The following is a 23,297-nucleotide window of genomic DNA, read 5'->3' as shown; positions in this document are numbered from 1 at the left end:
GTCAGGGCTCTCAGACTGGAGAGGGCTCCTTTGAGGGCTTCCAGATTGGAGAGAGTGCAGGTCGGGCTGATGGACTCACCCACCGTGCAAAAATTTTGTGCACCAGGCCTCTAGTTGGTTAATAAAATTCTATAGGTTTCAGGTGTACAATTCCATAATATATTATCTGCATATCATATTGTGTGTTCACCACTCAAAGTCAAGTCTCTTTCTGTCACCATTTATCCCCCCTTTATCTTCTTCTACCTCCCCCATTCCCCTTTGGTAATCACCACACTGTTATCTGTGTCTATGAGTTTTGGGGGTTTGTGGCTTAGTGGTTTTAAAGTAGCTTACAAACACAGGATATCCTATCCCTGGAACCACAGGTGTTGTTCCATAATGAAACTGGACCAATCAGACTCTCCCTACTGAGAATTTTAATTTTCTTTGGAGCCACACATAAAAAAATGAAAGGAAGAAAAAAAAACAACAACAAAAAACAGAAGTAGTAAAAGTAAGAGGAGGAGGAGGAGGAGGAGGAGGAGAAGAAGATAAAAGATAAAGATGGAGAAGAAGAAAGGTAGTGGGGGTTGGGAGGGGAAGATTAGAAGGAAGAGAAAGAGGGCAAGGAAAAAAAGAAGGGGGAGAAGGAGGAGGAGAAAGGAAAGAAAAAACGTAAATAAGTATATCCAATGGTAGTTTCCTATTAAAAGTTGCAGAAGTTTCTACGACTGCAATACCTAGAATTATCTTAGTCTTATGCTGCCTTAAGACTTAATTATTCAATCTTCCTTTAAGTGTATATTAGCTACTTAAGTTCCTTTCCTATAAATCTTTCATGATAAACCTACTATCTATCTTTAAAATCTATGTTATTGCTTGTAACCAAAGTCTACTAACAGAATGGTTGCTATTATCAACTCAGAGAGACTAATGCAAAAGTTAAGGCCTCTGCCACTGCGTCTGGGCCTCCAACATGGGGTCAGCTAGGAATCATTATTTATGAAGGCAAAGTGTGGAAAGAGTAAAAGGTGATGTTCATGAATATAAAGATACTAGTAGCCCTGCATATGAATCCATGCACCAGTAGCTCTCTGCCCACTGTCCACACTCCTGAGGCGCCCTCCTCATAGCTTGCTGCCCTGCCCCGCTCCTGTAGCTCTCCGCCTCCTGCAGCTCTCCACCACCCACTTGTGGTTCGCTGCCCCACCCTCCTGCAGATCCGTGATCTGGTCATTACACAGTAGGTCATTACGCCTCACGGCACAATAGATAATTAGCATACTCCTCTCATTATAATGAGAGGAGTATTTTTAACATGAATGAAACATCAAAAATACTCTTGTCAAACACTCTTGAGACTGTATAGAATTAGGAGACATGTGATTCAGTTTCAATAGCTCTGGCTTTACAGAATATGTTCAACCAGCATTGAAACACATTTACTTTCTCTTATTCTAACTACAAAATATAGATTAAAAGGAGAAAGGAGATAATATGAAGGGGGAGGGGGGAAACAATTGTCATGACAGTCTATTAAAGAAAGAAAGCATAATTTTATTAACTTAAATAATTATAATATTTATTATAAACTTACCTGATTTTCAGAAACATTATAGTGTGCTGGACCTGGAATAGCTTCCTCAGTGTTAAGGGCAACAGTGTTTCTCGCAACCAAAGAAAGGAATGGTGCATATCCACCTATAAAAGTAAAATCGTATCAGTGACAGATAATATTTCAATTATTTCAGAGAAAAAGCACTCAAAATGCATAAAAATCAATTATTAACTTCAACTGTTGATACTATTCTATCAGAATTAACAGCTAGCTACAGAAGTTGTTGAATTTTATTTTTTTTAATATATTTTATTGATTTTTCACAGAGAGGAAGAGAGATAGAGAGTTAGAAACATTGATGAGAGAGAAACATCAATCAGCTGCCTCCTGCACACCTCCCCACTGTGGATGTGCCCACACTCAAGGTACATGCCCTTGACTGGAATTGAACCTGGGACCTTTCAGTCTGCAGACCGATGCTCTATCCACTGAGCCAAACCAGTTCCGGCAAGTTGTTGCATTTTAAAGATTCTAATGTAAAAGCAGAATTTGTGTATTTGTGTGTGTGTGTGTGTGTGTGTGTGTGTGTGTATTAGGTCTAGTAATAATTAATGTCGTTTTCTAATACTTTTTTAAATCGAATTTATTTAAACAATACAACAAAATTTAATCAACAATATAGCTGCCGTTGTTTTCTACTACTTGTGCCCAATGCTCAGGAAGCATTTTAATCCCTCTGTTGTAAAATTCTTGTGATTTTGATGCAAAAAATTCGGTCAATGCATTTTTGAGGCATTCTTCATTATTAAATTTTTTTCCAAGAAGAAAGTTTTGCAAAGAACGAAACAAATGGTAATCGGAAGGGGCAATATCAGGAGAATATGCAGGTTGAGGGAGAACTTCCCATTCCAACTGGCGCAGATTTTCAGCAGTGATTCTTGCAGTATGCGGTCGTGCGTTATCGTGGTGAAGAATTACGCCCTTCTGATTAATCAGCGTGGGTTCTTTTTCTCTTAAAGCTTGGGCTAACCTTTCCAATTGGGCACTATACACTGCACTTGTAATGGTTTGGTTAGATGGTAAAAGTTCATAATGAAGAATTCCTTTAAAATTCCACCAAACACACAACATCACTTTTTTCGCATGCAAGTCAGGTTTTGGCGTGGGCTGCGGAGTCTCATTTTTGTCCAACCATTGAGGCCGCCTTTTCAAATTAACATACAGCACCCATTCTTCATCTCCGGTAACAATTTGCTCTAAAAACGGCAAACGGTTTTGACGAGAGAGGAGCGAACTGCAAATTGTGACTCTTTGATTACGGTTGTTGTCGGTCAACTCATGAGGAACCCATTTTCCAAACTTTTGGACTTTGCCAAGTGCACACAATTGATTGGAAATTGTTTTTTGTGAACAATTTAAAGTTGTCGCAAACTCTTGTTGGGTAATTGGAGGATTTTGCACCAAAAGAGCTTGAAGAGCTTCTTGTTCTTGATCAAAATTGGACACACGGCCTCGACCACTCTTATCATCTAACGAAAAATTTCCCTCGCGAAATTTCTCAAACCAACGCTGGCATTTTCTGGCGCTAACTGCATCTTGACCAAGAGCACTACAGATGTTTTTTGCAGCCTCACTTGCTTTTCTTCCTAATTGGAACTCGTAAAGCATGCAGTGCCGAATATGCTCTTCATCCGCCATCTTCTTAGCCCTAGTTTTGCAACAAAAACCAAACCAAACACGAACTTTTTCCAGCAAAACTTGTTAATTGCACTTCACACGTTCTGTAGATACCACGTGTTTGAAGGTTATGTCAATACAAGTCAATGCCAAGCAAGATTTTAAACGAATGTTTAAAAACGACATTAATTATTACTAGACCCGGGGTGTGTGTGTGTGTGTGTGTGTGTGTGTGTGTGTGTGTGTGTGTGTGTGTATCTATCTTATATATTAAATATAAGAACCTGGATTTGCTAAATAACAGAAAAAATACCTAAAGAAAATAAAAAACAAAAGTCTGTTTTCTTCTAAGCATATTTGGTTGAGATAAAAATGGCAGTTATATTTAGCTGATAAAGTATTTTCATCCTCCAAAGACCACTGTTTTGTATTTTGGAACAGCATCTATTATTTGTAGAGAATAACATATATAAATTTATAGAGACAGCCTAAGTAGAAATAACTTAAAGTGAGTTTATAACAAGTAATTAATAATGTCCCCTTGCTTTGATCCATAGTTGGATTGCCTCACCCCAAAGGTTTATAAATAAAAGTTACAAATTTCACAGTAAAAGCAATCATAAACTTAGACAAACTTAGTAGACAGTAGACAGACTTAGCCTGCTTAAAGACTGATAAATATCTCAAGAAATGTATCAAGAAAATTAGTATAGTTAAAGCAACATAGATATTAAAGAAGAGATGGGAGCCCTAGCCAGTTTGGCTCAGTGGATAGAGCATAAAGCCATAGACTGAAGGGTCCCAGGTTGGATTCTGATCAGGAGCACTTCTCTCAGCTGTGGGCTCAATCTCTGGTTCCAGGCACATGTGGGAGACAACCACTCAATGTGTTTATCTCATGTGGATGTTTCTCTCTTTCTGTCTCTCCCCCTGCCTTCCACTCTCTCTTTTTAAAAAAAAAAAAAAAAGGAAAAATATTGTTTGGTGGGGATTAACTGGAGAGGAGAGGGGAGGGGCGGAAAGGGGAGGGGAGAGAGCAGCTATAGTCAACAGGAAATAAAAGAATGAAAGTGAGGACTCAAAACTGGTAAGAATCTTGTACACTAACAGAAACTGAAGGATAGTATGAAATTTTTTATGGTGATAATTAGAATAGTTTAATATCTCCCTAACTCAGACTAATATCAAAAGGTATTGATTTTAAAACTAGAAATAATGTTTCTTTTGAGGCCCATGTGTATTAAAATATGACTGAAATAAAATATTACTTACTTGTGTTAGGTATTACAACATAAAAGAAGTGAGTAAAATATAGACTTTACCCTATAAGCAATAGTCTGTCAAAGATTAAGAAAAGAACTAAAATAATTTTAAATTAAAAAAATATATATCATGTGCCAAAATGCTTAGAAACTCAAACGAGGGGAACTTTTCAACTATGCTTAGATGATTAGGAAAACCTTGATGGATGATGTTAAAACTTTGATGGTTTGAATTGGCTGTCCCAAAGCAAAGAGAAAAAAAAAACCAAAAACACTTGGATAGTAACAAAGACCACAAGAACAGAAATCCTTATAAGGAAGCCAATGCTCATTTTGAAAAGGCAAGCGTTGTTCAGTAGAGCTGAAAAACACAGGACATCAGAGAACTATCCCAACTCGGTAAGAAACTAGAGAACAATACACAGGTTTCATTCAAGACACACAGATAGCACACAAAATTAAGCTATAGATTATATAAAGTCAATAGTGCAAACTACCAAAAAGTCTTCTTCTAAGTGGGAGGAAAATAAGTCATGTAAACAGGAAAAGAGTCAATGAAAAGAAACAGATCTAGAAATGAGAAGATGGAGTTAGCACATATAAACATTAAAGTACAGTATCATAAGTATTCTTCATATGTTCAACAAGGTACAAGAAAGATGAACATGATGAATAGATAAAGGGGAGATACTACATTAAAAGATTCAAATCAAACTTCTAAAAGGAAAAGTGCCACTGGATAAAATAAACAACAAAATTTTTTTGAGTTAATAAAAGAGTTAATGAGTTAATAATATGTAAAGTGGTACAGTATTTTTTGAAGGTAGATTGTGATAACAGACATTATAAACCCTAGAGCAACCACTAAAAATAAAAAATAAAACAAAGAATTACAGCTGGTAAAACAATAGTGAAGACAAAGACAAAAACAGAAACATTTAACCCTGACTGGTGTCACCCAATGGTTAGAACATCAGCACATGCACCAAAGGATTGAATTCTGGCCAAGGGCATGTACCTGGGTTGCAGGCTTGGGGTGGGGATGGGAAGCAAGCAAATAATGTGTGACTTTCACATCAATGTTTCTCGCTCTCTCCCCCTCCCTCCCTTCCACTCTTCCTAAAAATCGATGGAATACAGATCTTGTAACATAGAAACTCACACCTAAACCTATATGATCATGTTGACAAATGTCACCCCAATAAATTTAATTTTTAAAAAATCAATGGAAAAAAATATCCTCTGGTAAAAACTAACTGAAAAACAACAACAACACAGAATCATTAAAAAAAACAAAAAACAAAAAACCACCACAAAACTCAACTCATTCAATAAAGGTTGGAAAAGAAGAAAAAAATAATAGATAAGATGAATAGAAAACAAATAGCAAGATAGTAAATTTAAATGTAAAAATATTGATAATTAAGTGGAAGAATTCCAAACATGTCAATTAAAAGATAGAGATTATCAGACTAAAAGAAAAAAGCAAGACCCCATTTTATGCTGTCTATAGGAGACCCTCTTAAAACATAAAGACACAAGTTCAAATAAAAGGATGAGAAAAATATGCCATGCATCCATGAATCCATGAAATCTGTTTTGACTATATTAAAATCAAGGAAAAGCAGGAGTAAGAGAGACATTTCATTATGATAAAGGGGTCACTTCATCAAGATAATTTAGTAATCTGTAAAGAAAAGCAAGAAAGTGATAGCCATAAAAATCAGAATAATATTTACTTAATGGGGAAAGGAAAAAGATTATGATTAAAAAGGAAATTTTGGTAATGTTATTTCTTGAGTATTCACTTTTTAAGCCATAAGTTTATATTTATATGATTTTCTTCATAAGTATTTCTCACAATTAAAAGTATATTTTACTCTCACAATTAAAAGTATATTTAATCTAATTTAAGTTCATATAGGCACTAAGTTAATGTGAACTAATATGTGAGAACTAATATAAGAAAGCTACCGTATTTTTCGGACCATAAGACGCACTTTTTTTCCCCCAGAAGTGGGGGGAAAAAGTCCCTGCATCTTATGGTCCAAATATAGCCTACACATATACTTTTAAAAAAAAGTTTTTTTACTTGCCTGGCTCTGTGTGGTCTCTGTGTGCTTGCCCGGCTCTAAAATGGTTCTAAATGCTGCTGTTTACTTTACAGGGTTGATTACATGTGTTTATGACTGTGATGTTGGGTTTTAATGCACATAAAATATTTTAGGACACTATTTGTTTCAGAATCTTTTTTTCTTCATTTCCCTTCTCTAAAAACTGGTGCGTCTTATGGTCCGGAGCATCTTATGGTCCGAAAAATACGGTAAGTCTACGGCCATACCTCCCTGAACACGCCCGATCTCATCTGATCTCAGAAGCTAAGCAGGATCGGGCCTGGTTAGTACTTGGATGGGAGAAAGCTAAGCTCATGATAGTTCTGAGGCTGTTGTTATCTGAGCATGCAGAGATTCTAACTGAATTTACCTAGACAAATGTAAAATTAAATGCAAAATACAGAAATTTATATAAAAATGCAAAAACAAGATACACAACAGCCCATAAATTCAAGACTCATCAAATCTTCATTTAAGTTTTCCAAAGGTAATTATTTAGAATCTTTCATCGATGGGCTATCAGTTTATATGAAACATTGAGTTGAAATAAAACCAAAAGAAAATTAAAGTGTTTATACTGATGATCTCCATGAGAGAAGGGACTTTTCCGTTTTACTCATAGCACTATAGGCCCAGTGCACTAATTCATGGACGGATGGGGTCCTGTTGGATTGCCCCAAAGGGTGCCAATCAAGCAGAGCCAGAGGGGCCATGGGAGGTTGGCCAGCCGAAGTGCATGTCATGGCAACCAGTCATTCCAGTAGTTCCAGTTGTTCTGGCCGCTTGGCTTTTATATAGAGAGATGCATGAAATTAGTGCGGGGGGTGGGGGGGTGGGGGGGGGGCCGCGGTTTCCTCTCAGCCCAGCCTGCACCCTCTCCAATCCAGGAACCCTCAGGGGATGTCTGACTGCTGGTTTAGGCCAACCCCCGCAGGTCTGGTTGCCCCTTACTACCACCCCTGCCAGCCTAGTTACCCCTAACTGCCCCTGCCCCCTGCCGGCCTGGTCGCCCCACACAGCCTGCTGTTCAGTCGTTTGGTCATCCCTCACTAACCCCCCCTGCTGGCCTGGTCGCCCTACAAAGCCTGCTGTTCAGTCATTTGGTCATTCTCACTAGCCCCCCTGCCAGCCTTGTCACCCCATGCAGCCTGTGTTCGGTCATTCATCCATTTGTTTTGGTCGTAACAGCCCCTGGCTTTTTACATATGAGGATTATACCTAATTATAGTTAGGGTGACATACTGTCCTATTTTACCCAAGAAATAGGACTTTTAGGGCCAAAACCAGGACATGTCTAGATAAACCAAGATGATTGGTCATCCTATCATACAGCCCTGCATATTAAACAATAAATAATGAATTAGTAGGTGCTATTCTAAATTATACCTTTAATTATTTATTCAAAAATACTGAATACTCTATTATATGTCAAAGAGAGGCAGTAAGGGTACAACAATGAATAAGCTAAAACCCTGACCTCAAATAGTGGGAAAGCCAGACAAATAAGCAAATAATTACACTACAAACAGTGCTGCTAATAATTATGGTATAAAATTTAGGAGATGATAGTTCTGGGGAATTAGAGTTGGTGAAGTGTAAGGCAAGTTTTATTTGGGGCATATGAATCTACTGGCATGTAAAGTACAAACTACAAATGATAAACTGTCAGGTAGGAAGAAATCAAGAATATAGAAGAGGAAAAGATATCAAAAGAAATAAATTTAGTTTGGGATATATTGAGTTTGAGGTGCCAACATCAGGAAATAAATCAAACTGGCATGAAGCAATAAAAACAATCCATTCTGAGAAAGAGGGTGGGCAGCATGTAATTAAAAGTTCCATCCCACAACTATAACCACAAAACAAAAACAAAAAAGAATATTCTCAACATAAAAGTAGATCTTTGAGCATAGAGAGCAGCAATTTTCAACCTTTTTCATCTCATGGAAACATAAAGTAATTACTAAAATTATGCAGTACACCAAGAAATATATGTATATATTTTTGCAGATCTGACAAAAATAGGTATAATTTTGATTCATTCACTGGATGGCTATTGTGTTGCTGTTGTCATTTTTTTATTTGACAATCTAAAGGGGAAGAGGTCAGTGCTCCTGACTAAATAGTCAGATATAGCATGTTTTAAAAATTCTTGCAGCACAAGTTGAAAATCACCGATGTTAAGCAATCACATTAATATTGTTTATTTAAACTTAATAGACTGTACTTTCTGAGATGATCTCTCTAAATTCTGATTAGCTAATAAAATAAAATCATTATTGTTGGCATAAGCACTTGGGCATAAGTACAAGACCACAGATAGCTCATGCTTCTGTGGCAAATAAAGCTAACTGCTCTCCAAAGGGGGGAAAAATGGGAAAGAATATATTTAGGGGCTGATGTCATCCAGTTTAGATAACTAATATAGAACCAACACAGATAACTAATATACAGCTAATGTGAGGTGCGATTTATTATGTAAATCAAAACCAATGAAATACTTCTGAGCACAATAATATCAGGAGCAGTCAGATTATTAAAGGGATTATGTTTTTAACATATTTTACCAGGCCAGTTGTCTCTTGGGAAATTTTGCTTTAATAAGATAAGATAAGCTTGCTTCTCAGATAATTGTGAGAAAATCAGAAATAGCTCTCATTACTCTGGAATTGGAAGATCCATTATCTCTCCCACTCCTGAAATAAGAACAGCCAAATCCTCTCTCAGGCTGCAAATCTAGAAAAGTCTCCCTGATCAAATGGCCAAAAGCCAAGGCAATGAAGTTTGAAAATTAGGGTGAAAATAATTTCCTGAGGAAAATCTTACAATACATTGCAGGATTGACGGCCACAATAAAAAGAGCCGTAATTAGGAAAGAGAAATGCTGAAAACAAAGAGTATTTGCTTCTTTCTTTTGAAGTTCTAAGACTCTAAAGCAGCAATTTTCAGCCTTTTTTCAGCTCATGGAACATATAAACTAATTACTAAAATTCTACACACACCAAAAAATATATTTTGCCAATCTGACAAGAAAAAGAGTATAATTATAATTTTAAGTCACTCAAATAGGTCAGCTATTGTGGTGATGGCACTTGTCACGTTTTTTACCTTGACAATCTAAAGGAGAAGTCAGTGCCCATGACTAAAAAGTAAGGTATTGCGTGTTTTAAAAACTCTTGTGGCACACCAGTTGAAAACCACTGCTCTCAGGTCTTCTCCTCTTGTGTAATTCAAGGTAACAAGTACTATAAAGTCCCCACAGCTGCTCTTCATACATCATACTCTATAAAATGTACCTGACCCTTTATTAAGTTATAGTTTACATTTAATATTATTTTGTGCTAGAAGCCTGGTGCATGAATTCGTGCACGGGTGGGGTCGCTCAGCCTGGCTGGTGATCGGGGCCAATCGGGACGGGGAGGAACTGTCATGGGGAGGGACTGCTGGAGGTTTGCCCCTGAAGCAAGCTAACCAGTGGCCGATTCCATGAGTAATCGGGCTCCCACCTCCCTCCTGTCAGGGTCCGGGGTGCAGGTGAAGCAGATTCTGGGCTGTCAGGGCACAGGCAGCAAGGTCTTGGTCAGTGCGCTTCATAGCTACCAGCTAGTTGACTGGTGGTTCTGGTTGTTCAACTGTTCAGTCGCTGGGCTTTTATTATATAGGATTAGTTTAAGGTGTACAGTATAATGGTTAGATACTCATATACTTTGCAAAGTGTTCCCCTTGGTATTTCCGATACCCACCTGGCACCATACATAGCTATTATAATACTAGTGTCCTGGTGCATGGATTCATGCACATTGAAAAAAAATTAGAAGAAATATTTTAATATTGCTATTCACCCTTTCTCTATAATAGAAGTGTCAATCAAATTCACAGTCGACAATGACAGATTGTAACACATGTGCAATTTGAGCCAGTGAGAGTTTTATATGTAATGTGCATGTGCCAGTCAACTTAGCCTTTTATAGATATAGAATAAACCTGCTTACTTAGACCTGCTTTATGACGTAGCTAAACTTTTTCCAGCCCTGTGAAGCACCCCAACTTCTCCTTCAGGTAACTGTTAGCAATACAAAGCAGGTTATTTTTGTAGATCATGCAGGGAGAAAAAAGAGTAAAATATTTAACTGTAGCAGTGTTTGACTATATTCTGTGTAGTGAGAAAATCTGAAGTCATTTCAAATGCCGACATTTCTTACTTCTTTTCAGTGGGGTCAAGTTTTTAAACTTTTTAAATCTCCATTTTCCAGCTAATGAAAAGAAAATACGATTCTACTGAGTCTCCTATCTACCTACTCCAGGACTTCTGTGAGGATCAAATGAGATGAGGCATGGGAAAAGCCTTCACAGACATTTGGTTAAAGTGTATAATGTTTCCACTTGCTATAAAGCAAGTCCTGTTCCTGGGCTGAAGAAACTCCAAGGAGACTAGTCACTAGAAGGAGGAAGCCAGGCGTTATTGTGTGACGACATTACCTGGTGCCCACAGTGACCATTTCTGGGCTGGGCTGGGCTGTGGGCTATATTTTGCGCCAGGGGGTCTTAGAAGCATTGGCTGCGATTTGGTGGGGTGTTGCTCTAGGGTGGTGGAGAGGCCTGTATCCCACTTGGGAGAAGCCGAGTGTTAGTCTCTCAGCACCAGGTCCATGGTGCCATTTATTTTAAAACTAGAAGCCCAGTGCACAAAATTTCATGCACTGGGGGGGGGGGGGAGGGGTGTCCCTCAGCCCAGCCTGCACCCTCTTACAGTCTGGGACTTCTCTCTCCTTACCGCCCTTCTGCAGCGGAGGCAGGAGAGGCTCCCGCCATCGCCACTGCACTTGCCAGCCATGAGCCCAGCTTCTGGCTGAGCAGTGCTCCCCCTGTGGGAGTGCACTGACTACCAGGAGGCAGCTCCTGAGTTGAGCGTCTGCCACCTGGTGGCCAGCGCATGTCATAGCAACAGGTCAGACAGACACTTAGCCTTTTATATATATAAAAGGACAGCTTGTGAACTCAAACCCCTCCTCCCCCCATGCACAAATTTGTGCACCAGGCCTCTAGTAAATTTTATAAATGACTGGTAGGGAATTTTTTTTAAAGGAGCCAGTAATGGTGGGGAAAATGATGAGTTCAAACACTTGGAATTTTATAGCCAGAAACCACCCAAGTGGAGATGTCCAAATCAGAAACTGGCAATGCGGAGAACTTAAGATAGGGAGAGAGCTCGCCTTAGAGATATAAATCACCTATATCTCTAAAGACTTTCTTTTGGGAAGAATCAGCATGTGGATAGTGGTTAAAGCTATGGGTTTAAATGAGAAAGTACACAGAGAAAAGCAACAAGCAAAGAATAGAAAGTACAGTATATAAACACTTAAAAGGTGTTTAGAAAAATGTAAAATTTAAGGGTTGGTTAGAAATAGAAAAGGATTCCCTGACTCAGCATGTGTTAGGTACTGTTTCTAACTGGTGTGGCTCAGTGATTGAGTGCTAACCATGAACCAAGAAGTCACCAGTTTGACTCCCTGTAAGGGCACATGCTTGAGTAGTGGGCTCAGTCCCCAGTAGGGGTGTGCAAGGGACAGCGACTGATGTTTCTATCTCTCCCCCTTCCTTCTTCCCTCTTTAAAAATCCATTTTAAAACATTTAAAATAAAAACAAAGTGGTCAGTTGTGCCAAAATAAAACCATAAGTGTAATCATTGGTAGCTAGTAAATTATTAGGGAGCTATTGTTTTTAACTCAAATGCATTAAAGACAGACATGGTAAGCTCCAAGGATATTTAAATCAGATGCTGAAAACTACTAAAACTCAATATTAAAGCAAGGACAATTGACAAATCTGTACTCCACCCAGAGAAACCTAAATTAACCTAATATACTAATCTGATCAGTCATATCCACAGAGTCATGGATCCTGGCATTTGTTTAAAACCACAAACATAAAAAAATAAAAATACAGACATAGTGTAGGAATAGGGAAAATACAGATTAAAAAGGGGGGGGGGGAAGACTTTAATTTTAATGGTATTAAACTCCACAAAATCAGAAGATTAGGAAAAGCAGAAAGCAAATTAAAATATTTAATTTAATAAAAACCCCTACTAAACTCACTAACTGCAAACAAATGAGGAGAATGAATAATTATTTAAATTATCCATCCTCACTTTATCTCTCAAGAGTATAGCTTTGCTTTGCACAGAATGGGGGAATAGAGGGACTCTCACTAAGTATGCTCAAAGAGAACATGGGTGTGTTCATACAAGAGGCGTCTATCTGAAAAAAATACGTGGAACCATCTTCAAATGATACTGCAAAAACAGAAATATAAAAGTTACATGTTAGTAAATAAATGTTATCGCTAGCTAATGGGCGGGCAGGTGTGCGAAGCAGACAGGGTCACAATGGGAGAAGACGACGGGCGGTAGGAAGTACGTTTGGAGACTGCTCCGGTCAGTGGGGCCAGGCAACCCCAACCTCACCTCTGACCTGCACACCTGGGAGAATGACATAATCTCACCTCTGACCTGCACACCTGGCAGAAGGACGTAATCTCACTTCTGACCTGCACACCTGGGAGAATGACATAATCTCACCTCTGACCTGCACACCTGGCAGAATGACGTAATCTCACCTCTGACCTGCACACCTGGGAGAATGATGTAATCTCACCTCTGACCTGCACACCTGGGAGAATGATGTAATCTCACCTCTGACCTGCACACCTGGCAGAATGACGTAATCTCACCTCTGACCTGCACACCTGGCAGAAGGACGTAATCTCACTTCTGACCTGCACACCTGGGAGAATGACGTAATCTCACCTCTGACCTGCACACCTGGCAGAATGACGTAATCTCACCTCTGACCTGCACACCTGGGAGAATGATGTAATCTCACCTCTGACCTGCACACCTGGCAGAATGACGTAATCTCCTCTGACCTGCACACCTGGCAGAAGGACGTAATCTCACTTCTGACCTGCACAACTGGGAGAATGATGTAATCTCACCTCTGACCTGCACACCTGGCAGAATGACGTAATCTCACCTCTGACCTGCACAACTGGGAGAATGATGTAATCTCACCTCTGACCTGCACACCTGGGAGAATGATGTAATCTCACCTCTGACCTGCACACCTGGCAGAATGACGTAATCTCACCTCTGACCTGCACACCTGGCAGAATGACGTAATCTCACCTCTGACCTGCACACCTGGCAGCCCCCGCAGTCAGAAGGCCTCGCCACGTGCCGGCTGGCCCTGTGACCTGGGCCAGGTGACTTTACCAGTTCCCGCCTGTAAAGTAAGGCTGGTGTTGCCCTGCCTGCTTCGTGTTTCGTGACACTTGGGAAGGGGTGCGGTCACGCTGGCCTCCCAGGCACAGCCGCGCGGAGCAGGAGGACAGTGCGGCGCCTTCCGGAAGGCCTCCTCTCCTCACACCTTACCTGTGGCCTGCTGCCTCGGGAACGGCACCTGGTAGGAGCCGGGCCCCACATGGTCCTCGGTGCTGCCGCCGTCCGCGAACCTGAGCACGCGGGGAGCCCGCTCATACATAGCGGCGGGGCGGCTGGAAGGGGGTAGGAACGGGGCGGCTGAGGAGGTGTGGAGCGGAGCGAAGGCCTCCCAGCCTGAGGAGCGGGCAGCACCTCCGCACAGGCTGCCCCCCCAGCTGCTCGGGGTTCGGAGGTTCCCGAGGAGATCTCTGCCCTGCGGTAACGTGCGGGGAGCTGACGGACTTAACACATCTCACACAATCGCTTGTCCACCAGCTGAACGCGGTGGCTCCCCTCCCTGCCCTGGCGGGAGATTAAAGGCCTAGTCTCCAGGCCTGTGCTTCCGGCGCTGGCCCCGCCCGGAAGTTCCCGGAGGAAGGCTGAAGGCTCAACCCCCCACCCCCCAGTGTCCAGGGAGCATGCGCACAGCGCTGAGCCCGCCCACTTGCCCCACCCTGAGCTCTCTAGGTCAACTGCTGTGGGTCCCAGATTCTCAGAAAAGCTCTAGAAAACCAGGTAGTGTAAAAGAGTTAGAGCTAACTTGACTGATGCATTTCCCCAATAAATGAATTAGGGCAACATGGAAGGGACTAGCAAAAACTGTGAATGAAAAGATAAGCCTTAGCGCAAGGTAGAGCCTGGGTTCTGCCAAGCTCACCACCGACCCCTACTAGACACTACAAACCCCGCCCCCTCCACTCACAGAGAAGCACCCCGGACTTGATCCCATCGGTAATGGAAACTGTGCTAGAGAGGAAATAAGCCAGTCAGAGGAAGATATATATCACATGACCTCACTCATTCATTATATTCCGCATATCACATTATATGTGGAATATAATGAACAACATAAACTGATGAACAAATATAGAAGCATCAAACAGACTGTCCAACCTATGAGGGAAGTGTGTGTGAGGAGGGGGGGGAGGTTGGGGTGAGGGGGTAAGAGATCAACCAAAGGACTTGTTTGCATGCTTATGAGCATAATCAATGGATGGGGGTGGGGAAGGCATGGTCAGGGAGGTTAATGGGGGAAAAGGAAACTTATGTAATATTTTAAACAATAAAGAATTTAAATTTTTTTTTTAAAAAAAGGAAAAAAAGAAAGAAAGAAACTGCTAGATAAACCCAGGATGTCTGGTGACAAGAAACGGGGAGCGGGGAAAGGAGAGGATAAGCTCACCAACTAACTCAAGTAATACAAGTGCAGGTAACTAGACGCTGCTTCTGTTGTTAGATGCCAGGCAAAAGCAACATTGATTCATGGCTGTTTACAAAGCAAAGCAAAGGCATTAAGAAAGTGCAGTCCGCTCCCCTAAACCAGTAGGTTTCTTCCCCCATTAGCCCTTCCAGCGGAAAGATGAAACAGAGGGGCCGGAGACTGGGATACCAGGACACGGGCTTTATTGGTGGAGAACACCCCTGCCAGGCTACCTTCCAAGGAGAGAGAGCACACGTGCGGGGGTGAACACGCCTTTTGAGGGGAGGAAAAGGAAGGGACGGGGCTTAGGGCATTCAGCACATGCTGATTGGTGGTTTCATGTAAGGCACATGATTAGGGGCCTAGGGGCTTAGGAATTGGGGACTTAGGGTATTTGGCAGGTGCGGATTGGTGGTTCAATGTACAGTCCATATAAGGTGCCTGGTTAGGTGCTCAGGAATGTCCGGGCTGCAGGTGGAGTTTGTGTCATTCTCTGTCCATCAGTTGGAGAAAGGGAGGATCTATCACCAGCCTGCCCGCACACCCAACCCCAGGCCTTCACCACCCTAGATCCAGAGACACATAAGCAGGGTACATGACAGTTTTAAAACCTACTGTCTTACATAACATCACAAAAGAGCTTATTGTAGCTTTAAAAGATGTTTAATTGTTGGAATTTTGCCTCAGCATTGTACAGCACTTTATTAAATATATGTAGCTGTGGGGTTTTTTTTCTGTTTTATATGTAGACCATATTAAATTGATTTATAGTTCACATCCTATATATTAAAAGGCTAATATGCAAGTTGTCCCCTCAGGAGTTCAACAGCTCGCTATAATGTGCGATGACCACCAGGGGGCAGTGCAGAGTAAAGGAAGGCCTTGGCCTGCAGCAAGGAGACTCCGATTGGCCCTGAGTGCTGGCTTGGCTTGGGTACCCTACCGTGCAAGAATTTCATGCACTGGGCCTATAGTTGATTAAATAAGTCTGCTGGCTACAATCTAAGTACTTTTTAAAAAAATCTTTTTGTTGATTTCAGAGAGGAAGGGAGAGGGAGAGAGAGATAGAAACATCAATGATGAGAGAGAATCAATGATCGGCTGCCTCCTGCACATCGCACCCTGGGAATTGAGCCCACAACCCAGGCATGTGCCCTTGACTGGAATCAAACCTGGGACCTTTCAGTCCTCAGGCAATGCTCTATCCACTGAGTTAAACCAGCTAGGGCCTAAGTACTTTTTAAATGTTTTCATTAATATTTTATTATTTTTAATATGATTTGAGAGAGAGAGGAAAGGAGAGGGATAGAGAATTGGCAACATCAGTGAGAGAAACATTGATCAGCTGTCTCCTGCATGCACCCTACTGGGGATCAAGCCCGCAACCTGAGCATGTACCCTGACCAAGAATCCAACTGGAGGCCTCTTGGTTCATGGGTCAATGTTCAACCACTGAGTTACACCATCTGGGCCAGTGTAAGTACTTTTTAAAAATTACCTTAAATATTATTTAACCTTAAAAATGAAATCCTATCACATGCTACAACATGAATAGAACTTGAGAACATTATGTTTAGTGAAATAATCCAGTCACAAAAGATAAAATACTGTATGATATCACATATATAAAGCATCTGAAGTAGTCAAATTTTAGAAAGTAGAATGGTAGTTGCTAGGCACTGGTAGAAGGGGAAATGGGGAGTTGCTGTTTGATAGATACAGAGTTTCACTCTGGCAAGATGAGAAAGTTCCATTGCACAACAATATGGATGTACTTAAAACTACTGAACTGACTGGTTTAAGGTATTAAATTTTATGTTCTGTATTTTTTTACAATGAAAAATAAAATAAATACCTTAAGTTACATGAGCGTTTGTGAAATCTCAGAATTATGAAATATACTTTCTTTCAATGGATGTACTATATATAAGATTTGTTGATAACATGTTTTTACTGGGATAAAAGAAAATTCCTCTGAATCCAGAAAACCAGGTAACCAGTACTTATCAATTGCCCGCTATGAATAAAACATGAGAGGTCTGCAAAACATTTACACTTATGTAAATATGGATATACTGTATATATAGTTGTAGACACAGGTCCTAAAAATATTAGTAGCAATTCAAGATACAAAAATTTTCAAGAAAATAATACAAATCACAAAATGATATGTGATTAACAGTTAAGTGAAGGTTACCAGATAAAAGAGATCTTTAGCCTAATTGAACAGGCATAATAATTAATACAAATGACCTGCATATGTCCCAATATACAGGTAGGTAGTTGCAGAAATTCTTCCTAAAGTTTTGTGGTGAAAGGAATTGATACTTGTTACATCATTTTGTTTCTGCACACTAACTATTTTAAACTAACTATTTTAAAAGCTACCTGTATTTATCTGATTTTTCTTCCATGCCCACCTTTTTTTTAATGTATGAAAATTAAGTAGTCAAAAGTAACCAGGTAATGCCAAAGTCACAAAAGACCAAACCTAGATAAAAGTAACTTCAAAACTTTCTGTCAATTAATCTCTGCTGCCAGCACACTGAACTATAATTTTTCATTTTCTCTACCTTCTCCCTCACATTTTCCATTTACCCTAACATAACTCACAACTCCTCTCTTCTTCCTCTTATGAAAACATGCATGCACACACATACAAAAACCTCTACTTTCCCCAATTCTCAGGATAGGGCCTAGGTTGACAATATGGTAGACAGGGGAAAGGTAAGGAAGAGGACCACAATCTTGAAGCCAGAGTCCTCAAGATCCTGCCTTCCATGGCCCTTCTCAAAGCTGTAGCTTAGGGGTGTCGAACTCAATCAGAGAAGGGGCCAAAATCTAAAATCCAGCCTAAATCGCGGGCCGAATGGTTTACTGAACAGTCATAAACTGTCATTGTGATGGAAACGCATCGGAGTGCAGTGATGACAGCGCGGTGCGGGCCACATTGCAAGGCCTGGCGGGACGGATTTGGCCCGCGGGCCTTGTGTTTGACACATGTGCTGTAGCTGCTTCCATGTGCCTGCTGCAGGCAAAAAGAAGCCAGAGTGACAGTTTTCTGTGATGGTGAACATTCTGTCAGCTGTAACTGATCTGCAACATTTCAGGAAATAACAGTTCCGAAAGGGAAAAAGAAGATCTTCTCTTCATTTCATCACCAGCCACCAAGAATCTCATTATTTAGTGTTTTTTGGTCTCATACTTCTCTTATTTCTCCTTCCCATTAATACACACACTCCCTAGAAAACGTTATACTAAATATAGTAAACAAATGTTTGGAATGAACACACTAATTTCTAGGGATTAGCTACAATTTTCTTCTGTTACACTCTTCCAGTAACATGTGCCCTATTTTTTTTTATTTTGTAGGCATATTGCTTATCTTTCATACTTAGGAATTGGAAAAATAGTTTCCTAGACTCATTTTTAATCAGTAACATTTAAAATTTGGGGAACAGAAAAAAAAAATTTTTTAATACAGTTTTTTTGTTAAAGGACACTAGATGGCACAATTTCACCAATTTTATGCTAATAAAGTCATTCATCCCTTTATCAATTCACAAATAAAATAATTTGTTTTTATAAATAGTTATACCTAAATAATAGTTATACCTATTATATAACCATAAAAATTATTGAGAGTATAATATTTCCAATATAACATGTTTTATGTTCTTATTTATGAAGAGTAATCAGAATTCCAGTGTTGGGTGAATAACTTAGGGAACCCAAAGAAAATAGCACTCTCTACAGTGAAATACATCAAATACTTATAGAAGTTAGACATTAATATCTATCAAATGAACATTTCTCTAGTATTACTAACATACAATAAAACTCTGTAACATAATAAAGTTGTCTGGTGATTTCATTCATTATCCATATTTAAAATGTGGTAAGTAGGCAAGCCAAAAATTCAACAGTATAAATTTTTCTTACTTTATTGGTTACCTTAGGCAAATTATGCACAATTAGGATCTTAGTTTTCTCATATGTAACAATGAAAAAAATGTATCTAGAAACAATAGAAAATGATTAGAATCTACCTGATTTAGCATCCAAATGACCTTTTACTTGCTAAAAATGCCATATTTACAGCAAAAATACCATATCTATCCAATGTTTTCATTATAACTTCATTTTCTGAAATTATTTACAGTTCATAAAGTGTATTAGCTCTTGAGCTATATCTTGGCATATAAGACAGCACATCAGCCAAACAAGCAGAATGTGCACCTTACCTGGATCATCTCCCAACCCCTGGCTGGGATTCTCGGAGAACTCTTGCCTAGTTACAGAGTGCACACTCTGGCCAGATGGTACAATCAACTGTGGTCGGTCTTTGTTTAAGAGATTCTAATAGGGTGAATCTCCACTTACTAGTAGGTACTCTTACTGAGTGAAAAGTTCTCTTTAGATAAAATCATTTTGGGCAAAAGGAATACCCCTGGAAGGCCACATATAAGGAGGGGAGGAAAAAAAATGACATCTACGTTATTAGCTAGACTGTCCCAAGCTACACTAGATATTAATGTAGTGACATGTTGTAGAGCCAAACTGCCCTTACATTTCAACAAACTATAGTGAGGTAAAAGATGGGCTGAGGAGGAGAGAGCAGTTAGACAATTCCTGGAGAAGAACTCTTAAAGCAATACTGTAGATCTTTGAAGGTTAATGAGTCTATAAATACCTTATCAATGGTAATGCTAAATAGGCAGTGATTTCTAATAGAGAGTTGTTCGTGGTTATAATTCTAAATGTTTTACATAAACATTTGTAAGAAATTCTAAATTTGATCCATTAGCTCAAATTACTCAGCTGTCTCTTTTTAAGATTGTTTACCATGATAGGGTAATAAAAACAGATTCCTTTTGTTCTCAAATGCTAGGCTTCTCTTCAAAAAGCCTCTTTTTTTTCTTCCCCCAAAATAATATTTAACCAATATCCAAGTCAACATGTATTACACATTATGGAAAATGAGGAGGAAAGTAGAGTACTAATAATAAGATAGTATTCTTTGTAAGAAAAACATATATAGTAAAGAAAGAATATGGCAACCCATTTGGCAATTCTCAAAGAAGCATTGTAATGTGAGTACATAACATATATTGTGGTTTATCCCCCAGTCATTCCATCCCAGAAGACTTCATGAGAGCGTTATGGAAATTCATCCCCCTTGACAATGATTCTTTCAGGAAAGAGCGTGTGACCCAACTGTGGCTATCTTAGGCATAATTCTAAAATGCTATCTCCCTCCAAAAAAAAAAAAAAAAAATGTTATATCCTAACCCCTGAAACCTATGAAAATGATAGATATCACCCTGATGATTACATTACATTATTTGCTTGGTTGGGCTTCAAAAAAGGGTAGGCCTAATCTAATCACACAAGCCCTTAAAAAGAGAAAGATGGGAGAAAGGAAGGTCAGAGAGATTTGAAGATCGAGAAGGATTCAAGTGGGCTCCTTGGTGAACCTAGTCAGCCTAGGAGCTGAAATCAAACGCAGTTAAGAGCCAACAAAGAACCAGTGACCTCAGTCTTACAACCACAGAAAACTGGATTTTGCAAACAACCTGAATGAGCTTGGAAGTAGATTTTCCTCTCAAGTCCCCCAGTCAGAAGGCCAGCCCAGCCTTCACATTGACTTTAGTTTTGTGAAGCCTTAAGCAGAGGAATTGGTAGAGCCCACCTGGACTTCTGTCCTACAGAACTGTGAAGTAATAAATGAGTGTTTGCTATAAGCTACTAGGTTTGTGGTGATATATCGTGATAGTATTAGGAAAGTTGGTTCCGAGGAAATTTTATTATTTTTACAAAAGAGCCACAGGGCAAAATTGTGTCTCTTTTTCTTTGAGTGCTGCTGTCTGAACCTAATGGTTACAACTGACTTGGAGATGTGCATGATTATGTTGATGGCATTCCTAAAAATAAATCACAGTGACAATCATAGAATATCCCCTACTAGGACATAAGCAGATTTAAAGATGGAACAAAATTAAGTCTTTGTGCCAGTAAAGAGACTAACCCTGCGGTCCACTCTACCTCTGGAATTACTGATATGTGGGATAATAAATTTCTTTATTGTTTAAACCAGTATGAGTTAGGGTTTCTGTTACAGACAAAATATTTTAACTTAGAGGCTTATTTGACATAAAACTGAAGACAGTCCCTGACTTATAATTGTTTGACTTAGGATTTTTTGACTTTATATTACTGCTAAAGCAATATGCATTCAGAAGAAACTTTAATTTGAATTTTGATCATTTCCTGGGCTAACAGAATGCAGTATGATACTCTCTCATGCTGGGTAGCAGTTTAAAGCCACAGCTCCCAGTCAGCCATACAATCATGAGAGTAAACAACCAATACTCTACAGTGTACTGTGTTGCCAGTTTTTGGATATTATATTATGTGTTTTCTTATGCCATCATGTCAACAAAATGCCTGTCTTTATATCTTATTTCTGGTGAGAAGAGGAAGGCAATTACTTGTGAGATTAAACTCAAGGTAACTGCTCAACTGTATGCTAATGTAAGTGTTCTGAGCACTTTAAGGTAAGTGAGGCTCAGCTATGATGTTTAGCAGGTTGGGTGTATTAAAAACATTTTTAATGTATGATATTCTCAACTTCTGATGGGTTCGTTAGGATATAATCTCAATCTTAAAAGAGGAACATCTGTAGTATAGTTATATCTAGAGATGCATAAAAGAATACTGGACATTGAAATGAGAAACTTGAGGTAACGTATCTACCTACAGTTGTATATTTATTTAATTCCTCACACATTTAAAAATAAGTATCTAATTTTCTTCTCTTTTTAATCCACATATCTAATGAAATAAAAAATATTCAAAAGAGTAAGATTATGTGGCAGCTATCTCTAACATGAAAAAATATGCCTAATACAAATGGTTGAGAAATTTAAAGTTTGGTCAATAAAATAATTATTTCCATAGTGTAAAATCCCAAAACATCACCAATATTTGAGAACTGGTATCTAGTTAGTTATATAAGTGATGATTACATTACATTATTTGCATGGTTGGTCTTCAAAAGTATGAATTCAGGAGAGATAATGGTTGACATAGAGATTTAAAAGTCAGCATACAAAAGTAATTAAAACCACTTTAATGTTTATACAACATGAGGGACAAAGAGAGAAAAGCAGGACCTTTAGACAGGAAGACACTCTGAAATAATCAAAATTAAAGATTTATAGGCAAAAGAGGAAGAGCCTGTGAAGGAAAAATAACAAAATTGGTTAGGCATATTTGATTAGAATCAGAATAAATAATGTCAAGATCACAGAGGATAGAGTTTTGAAAAGTGCCTGTACAACAATCAGAAATAAATGAGAGATTCAGTAAAATTAAAATTAAAAAGAATTTACTGGGTATCAAAACTATAGTAAAGATAATTTCATTCATGGGGTGAAGGAAGTAGAGGATAGGCAGAAGCCAGATTGTTATAGGTTGGGCAGTTGTAGGGACATTTTATCTTCTGAGATAGGAGAGAATGAAAATAAAGATGAATGCAGATGTTTATCACAATGGAAATAACGCAAACGTGAGCACATGGGAAAAATACAATAGCAGGATACCTAAGCTCAAGTGAAGAAATTACAAGGAGTAGTAATGCTTAAGAGATTTCCTAAAATACCATCTTACATAATCAGAATAGCTATTGATGCCACCAACCTCAAATGCAGCTATAAGAAAATATCAACTTATTTATTTACAATTGTCAGTACAGAGTGTTGCAGTGAGTGATCTCATGAGAATTGGGTTGTTGGGTAAATAAGATTATCCTTAAAGTGTTAAACTATGTACTTATTTATAATTTATTTATTGGCAGTCACCATAAAAACAGACTTCCTGCCAAATCTGTAAGATTTGACTATACTTTATTAATAATATATTAATATTGATGGGGTAAAAGAGACTTGGGGGGGGCTAGCAATCTGAATCTAGTCAATGCCTCTTTAATTGTCTGGTCCTGCAAGGCTGTTTACTCCCATT

General features: G+C 39.1%; 1 protein-coding gene and 1 non-coding gene across 2 annotated transcripts in view; one reads left to right on the top strand and one right to left on the bottom strand.

Annotated features, from left to right (window-relative positions):
* Window positions 1–14,221, bottom strand: part of STPG2 (sperm tail PG-rich repeat containing 2) — a 144,850-nt gene extending 130,629 nt beyond the window's left edge. Inside the window, exons 1-2 of the mRNA XM_036443056.2 lie at window positions 14,027–14,221; window positions 1,580–1,683 (exon numbers count right to left, since the gene is read on the bottom strand). Of these exons, the coding sequence (XP_036298949.1) occupies window positions 1,580–1,683; window positions 14,027–14,135 (213 nt within the window). The 5' untranslated portion in view covers window positions 14,136–14,221. The remainder of the gene's footprint in view (window positions 1–1,579; window positions 1,684–14,026) is intronic.
* A 4,046-nt stretch (window positions 14,222–18,267) lies between these two features.
* LOC118710346 lies at window positions 18,268–18,397 on the top strand. Its single transcript, XR_004985385.1, has one exon. It is a non-coding gene; the product is annotated as a small nucleolar RNA SNORA16B/SNORA16A family (small nucleolar RNA).
* Window positions 18,398–23,297: the final 4,900 nt, after the last annotated feature.

The sequence above is a fragment of the Pipistrellus kuhlii genome, unplaced genomic scaffold (assembly GCF_014108245.1).
Source record: "Pipistrellus kuhlii isolate mPipKuh1 unplaced genomic scaffold, mPipKuh1.p scaffold_m20_p_1, whole genome shotgun sequence".
Lineage (NCBI taxonomy): Eukaryota > Metazoa > Chordata > Mammalia > Chiroptera > Vespertilionidae > Pipistrellus > Pipistrellus kuhlii.
This window is presented reverse-complemented; position numbering and strand designations above follow the sequence as displayed.